This window comes from Salvia splendens, chromosome 5 (assembly GCF_004379255.2).
Source record: "Salvia splendens isolate huo1 chromosome 5, SspV2, whole genome shotgun sequence".
In the NCBI taxonomy this organism is placed as follows: domain Eukaryota; kingdom Viridiplantae; phylum Streptophyta; class Magnoliopsida; order Lamiales; family Lamiaceae; genus Salvia; species Salvia splendens.
Genome location: NC_056036.1, coordinates 7414387 through 7416515, shown reverse-complemented (window position 1 = coordinate 7416515; position 2129 = coordinate 7414387). Strand labels below are relative to the sequence as shown.

The following is a 2129-nucleotide window of genomic DNA, read 5'->3' as shown; positions in this document are numbered from 1 at the left end:
AGAAAAGTGGGTGGAAAAGAGTTAGTGGAATATGAGTGTCACTTATATATATTGGTTTTAGATGAAATTGGAATGAAATTAGTTAGCTTTAAGAAATATTAATAAAAGTTGGTGGAAAAGAGTTAGTGGAATATGAGTCTCACTTATATATATTGGTTTTAAATGAAATGAGAATGAAATTAGTTAATGGAATGTGAGACCCTATTACCATTTATGATAAAAGTGAATCAGGACTCCTATTCGCGGACGGACTAAAATAGAAAAACATGACTCATATTCGTGGACGGGGAGGGAGTATGATATATGCATGCAAATTGCGGACTGCCAACAAAATTTTGGATTTGGATATCAATACTAATGGGGTCTATTTATTATTTATATCAATTAAAATACACATGTTCCATAAACTTAATGAAGATTATTTTATGAAAATAGTTAGTAGATGAACACAATCAATATTGTGACGCATACATATATTTGCAGTAAGATAATTTTGAAATGAAAAAGAAATACCCTGCATTAATTCAACCCCAAATCACAATCAAAACTAAATTCAACCAAAACTCAAATCTAATCAGAGTTCCCAGATTAATACAGTAGTAGTTTTTCCAAAATAGGAGTAGAAGTTTTTTATGAGTGAAATTATATACACAACCAAATCTCATCAACTCTTGTAGAAATTCAGATCGACGGACCAGAATAATCGGAGTACTCCACCATTTGTTGACCCGAACCCGTATCTTCACGGTGGAGCATACGCAGCGAATCCAAAATCCCCGATCCACACACATTAACACCACCCGAATCCGCCACATAAGGCGGAGGAGCACGCCGAGACATCGCGCAGCTCCGATCCGCCTGCCGTTACCAGTATCACAACAGCTCGAATCACGATTCCCTCACGAGATGAATAATAATTTTTCGAATCTGATTCCTCAAAAGCTGAAAAAAGCAAAATAAAATAAAATAAAAGCAAACCTCAATTCTCATCTTCTTCCGCCAAACGACGACGTTTCCACCGTCAATCGCCTCATCGTCGCTGGAGCAGCTCTCTGCCGGCAGCGGTGAGCATGGAACGATCTGATTGTCCTCCTCCGATTCTCCTCCACCGCTGCCTTCGCACAGTTCCTGACCGGCGCATTGTTCGCAGACGGAAACGGTAGGGGTGATCTTTCCGCCAGAGACCGTCCACGGCATCGGCGACTGGCAGACGTCGCAGAGAAGTCTCCTGGAGTGCCGCGCCACTAGGAAGCTAACCGAGTGCACGGAGGCATCGCAATCCCAGCACAAGCTCGCCCGATCCGACGCGCAGTGCGTCCGCGCCTTCGCTTTGCACAGCTCACACCTCCTCATCGCGAGTTTGCTTGAGGTGAAGAGATGCAGAGGAATCAGGAATATGATTCGAGATATCCAAGGGATAAAAGAAGAAAGGAATTTTCCGGTTGCGGAGAGATAGGAGAGAAAGTGGTAATTGGTAACTGATGTGAGAGAAAGAAGGAAAAAGGTGTGTGAAGAAGTAGAAGAAGAATACAAAAAGGAAACACTTCTGTTGGGCCATCCACAATAGGAATAGCCCAGCAATAGCCCAGTCATAGCCTAGCCACTGCCACATCATCAACACTAAAAATTATCCTGCCACATCATAAATAGCCCAGCCATAGCCTAGCCACATCATAAATAGCCCAGCCACATCAATAGCCACATCACTAATAACAATTATATAAAATGACATAATTAACAATCACACAATATACGGAATTTAATTTACGAGACATATACGGGAAACATTAATAATACTATCCAAATCACTATTAACAAATATATACAAAATGAAATAATTAACAATCACACAATATACAGAATTAAATTTACGCCACAAAAACGAGAAAATTCACTTATATTAATAAAATTTAAAAAGTACATTAATTAAAAAAAATTATATAATTAAAAAAAAACTAACGTCGTGCAGTCCTCCGCGCCCATAACTCTTCAATTAAATCCTTTTGGAGTCGAATATGAGCTTCCGTTTGGCGCATGTCGGCATGTGCTTGGAGGCGGCCGTCTTCATCGTGGGGTACCCCACTCCGTACGTTAGGGGCGGCTACGCCGTGGCTTGGACCAGCTTCATT

The 2129-nt window shown here is 40.7% G+C and overlaps 1 protein-coding gene across 1 annotated transcript; it reads right to left on the bottom strand.

The window, feature by feature from the left end:
• Nucleotides 1-499: 499 nt before the first annotated feature.
• Nucleotides 500-1484, bottom strand: LOC121803138 (putative zinc finger protein At1g68190). The gene is made up of 2 exons (XM_042202839.1): nt 979-1484; nt 500-858 (listed from the first exon to the last, which is right to left on the bottom strand). Exons 1-2 carry the CDS (start codon nt 1351-1353, stop codon nt 682-684), a joined length of 552 nt encoding a protein of 183 aa, XP_042058773.1. The 5' UTR covers nt 1354-1484; the 3' UTR covers nt 500-681.
• Nucleotides 1485-2129: the final 645 nt, after the last annotated feature.

Excerpts from the sequence above, each read along its gene's own strand:
- LOC121803138 (XM_042202839.1), bottom strand. The coding sequence starts at position 1,353 with ATGAGGAGGTGTGAGCTGTGCAAAGCGAAGGCGCGGACGCACTGCGCG. Across the intron at positions 859-978 it reads GGAAGAAGATGAGAATTGAG|GCGGATCGGAGCTGCGCGAT; the intron begins GTTTGCTTTTAT and ends TGGTAACGGCAG.